Source organism: Cervus elaphus, chromosome 20 (assembly GCF_910594005.1).
Source record: "Cervus elaphus chromosome 20, mCerEla1.1, whole genome shotgun sequence".
Lineage (NCBI taxonomy): Eukaryota > Metazoa > Chordata > Mammalia > Artiodactyla > Cervidae > Cervus > Cervus elaphus.
This window is the reverse complement of record NC_057834.1, coordinates 33584749-33588150: the sequence shown is the minus strand read 5'-3', so window position 1 is coordinate 33588150 and position 3402 is coordinate 33584749. Positions and strand designations below refer to the sequence as shown.

Here is a 3402-nt window from a genome sequence, read left to right as displayed (position 1 = left end):
TATACCCCAATAAAACTTAATTTAAAAAAAAGAAGAAAGAAACACCATGATAATCCAAAGAAGCAGCAGAGCTGGGTGACAGTGACTGAAAGCACTCATCTTCAGGGAGGCAGAAAATACATGTACTCTAATCCTCTCACTCCCCTCAGCAGTAAATATTGAATTAATCAAGGATGAAGAGATTCCAGGGTCTTCAGTAGAAATCAGAACCCCAGAACACCCACAAGCAGAAGACACAGGGCCATCAGACTGAGGGACCCCTGAAGAGTGGAGTCAGACCCTCCCGACGGGCCCAGCATGGCCTCTCATCTCTTCCATAACACTACTCTCCACATCACGCTCTCCCAGCCCCAGAATCTGGGTCACAGTGGGGTGGAGCTCTGGTCATTCCCCCTATGTAATAAGTAACTCCCAATTGATTTTCCAGCTCTTCCTTCCCCACCAATAGGTCTGACTGTTGGAATCAGAGGGCAGGCCTGGAAAATCACTCACATATTATTGGTGCTCTCCATCCCCCATCCTCACCTGGAGGTGCATATAAACCCTGAAGAGCCTGAGATCTAAAACAACCACTGTGTTCTCTGTACCCTCATCCTGGTCTTTGCTGCTGCTGTAAAGCCCCAGGCCAAGAACATGAACAAGCTGATGCTTTGGGTCTCTGTCCTCGTCATCCTCCCAGAAGCCTTTGCTCAGACAGGTAGGGTGGTCAGGGTGTGATCCAGGAACATGAGATGAGAAAAGATTGAATGTTCTTTTTTCCCTGCATTTGTAGTAAAGGTCACTCTGTCTCTCCCTGTCTATCCACAGACCTAAGAGGGAAGGTATTTGTGTTCCCTAGAGAATCTTCCATTGACCACGTGACCCTGATCACAAAGCTGGAGAAACCTCTGAAGAACTTGACCTTGTGTCTCCGAGCCTATAGTGACCTCTCCCGGGCCCACAGCCTCTTCTCCTATAGCATCTACGGCAAGGATAACGAGCTACTGCTTTTTAAAAACAGGATTGGAGAGTACAGTCTATACATTGGGAAAGCCAAAGTTACTGTCAGAGCTTCCGAGACATTCCCCAGCCCAGTGCACATCTGTACCAGCTGGGAGTCTTCCACAGGCATCGCTGAATTCTGGGTCAACGGGAAGCCACTGGTGAAAAGGGGCCTGAAGCAGGGCTATTCTGTGGGAGCTCACCCCAAGATTGTCCTTGGGCAAGAGCAGGACTCCTATGGAGGAGGGTTTGACAAGAGCCAGTCCTTTATGGGAGAGATTGGGGATTTATACATGTGGGACTCCATCCTGCCGCCAGAAGAAATCCTACTTGTGTACCATGGTCACCCCTTCATCAATCCCACCATCCTGAACTGGCAGGCTTTGAAATATGAAACCAAAGGCTATGTTATTGTCAAGCCCCTGGTGTGGGGCTGAGGTCTGGAATCAACAAAAGGACTTGAAAATGAAACAACCAATACCCAAGAGTTCTGCTTAAAGAAACTGAACCCTAAATTGTAGATCTGTAGCTCTTTCTTCTTTGAATTTCCCATCTAAAAGTATGCCTAATTAAAAAAATATATTATGCCACCTGCATTCGTTTAGTGCTTATCATAGTCCCAAACATTTTCTTGTATATCTACTTATTTGAAACTTGGTATTTAATTAACCAGAAAAATCAGCCTGCAAATTATGAGGAGGGGAATCTTTAAGTTACTAAAAAGATATGCCAGAGCACTCAATGAGTATGGTCAGTAGCAACACTTACAAGCTACTAATAATCATTGCATTAACAATTTGAAATTCATGTGGAGTTGCAACAGAAATCCTTCTATTTGGTTTTCCAGCTACAAAATCAAAAAGAGGTCTGAGCTTCTGCCAAGGAGACAACTATAATGAGATAAGCAAGCAACAGTTGAGAACTTGATAGCAAGTAATGAGATGGGGAAAAAAATTAGAGCCAGCAGGAATGAAAACTAAAAATGTTTAAGAGTCTGGATCATTTTGGGTAAAGGCAAACATGCCTTTTTTTTTCCTCAAAAATCCCAGTGGTACCATTCAATGACAGATTTCCATAATACTGTCTTGAAGTCATCAAGGATCTTGCTCACCTGAATTCCCAGTTCAAAATCTTTCCATGGATCCCCACTTTACACAGGATGCAACTTAAACCCTTTGACATGCCCCCCCTAAACTGGTCTCAGCTTATCTCTTTAAGATACAACTCATAGCACAGCAACAGGCATCCCAATTACAACATTACAAAATAATTATCAGATGCTATTATTAGTAGTTATCTTCATTATTATGAAAACTATGGAGCAGAGTGTCTGGCATATCCTCAACAGATATGAATTCCCTTCTCAGAGAAGCAAGGACTCCAAAGAAAGTTTGGCTGCATATGAGAAATAAGGCAGGCTTTGCCCACAGATAACAGAACATGAAGCGAAGGGAAGTCAGAAAGACAGCATCCAGGAGAGCTTCAGAATAACCAAGTGATCACTTCTTTTTTTCATTTTTCTTTTTTCCCAAGTGATTACTTCTAACTCACGTGTCCATTCACCCAGGATAGACAAAGAGGCAGGCACAGACACAATAAAGTAGGCTGGAGCATTCAACAACATGGCCCCAGGGCTGGTCATACCAGAAGGCTCTATAAGGGAGTTTTCCCAAATGAGAGTGTTTGCGACTTTCTCTGTTTTATATGGGAAACTCCATGGAGAGCTCTGAGGTTAAAGCAATGAGGTCTGCTTGGGCTTGGGATATGCCTTAGCTCAGAGTGAGGATTTTAAAAAAATATTTTCTCTTTTCTTCACTAGAAAGCACCAGTATGTAGTCACCTTAGAAGAGCAATGTGGAGACTTTCTAGGCATTCATGGTACTTCCTCTTATTTAGAAAGAACAGGTGTCCAAGAACACTCAAAGAAGAGAAGGAAAGCTGAAACATGATCTCAGTCACCTTTAATTCTTACCATGTCGTCATGCTAAGTCGATTCAGTCTTGCCCGACTCTTTGCAGCCCTATGGACTGTCGTTCAACAGGCTCCTCTGTCCATGAGATTCTTCTGGCAAGAATACTGAAGTGGGTTCCCATGTCTTCCTCCAGGGGATCTTCCCAACCCAGGGATCCAGCCCTTGTCTCATAACATCTCCTGCATTTTCAGACAACCCACTCCAGTATTCTTGCCTGGAGAATCCCATGGATGGAGGAGCCTGGTAGGCTACAGTCCACAGGGTCACAAAGAGTCGGACACGACTGAGCGACTTCACTTTCACTTTCTTTACCACTAGTACCACCTGGGAATATGCCTAAATAGCTGATTAATTTATAAATTAAACTCCATTTGTGTTCTAGAATTTTCCATCTAGGTTTTCTCTGGCTGTGATCATTCTGTGAGTTCAATATGGGAGATGCTCAGGGA

At 43.8% G+C, this 3402-nt stretch overlaps 1 protein-coding gene across 1 annotated transcript; it reads left to right on the top strand.

The window, feature by feature from the left end:
* Window positions 1-549: 549 nt before the first annotated feature.
* APCS (amyloid P component, serum) lies at window positions 550-1577 on the top strand. Its single transcript, XM_043877347.1, has 2 exons — window positions 550-697; window positions 808-1577. The coding sequence occupies exons 1-2, from the start codon at window positions 634-636 to the stop codon at window positions 1416-1418; spliced, it is 675 nt and encodes a 224-aa protein (XP_043733282.1). The 5' UTR covers window positions 550-633; the 3' UTR covers window positions 1419-1577.
* The last annotated feature ends 1825 nt before the right edge of the window (window positions 1578-3402 follow it).

Excerpts from the sequence above, each read along its gene's own strand:
- APCS (XM_043877347.1), top strand. The coding sequence starts at position 634 with ATGAACAAGCTGATGCTTTGGGTCTCTGTCCTCGTCATCCTCCCAGAA. Across the intron at positions 698-807 it reads AGAAGCCTTTGCTCAGACAG|ACCTAAGAGGGAAGGTATTT; the intron begins GTAGGGTGGTCA and ends GTCTATCCACAG.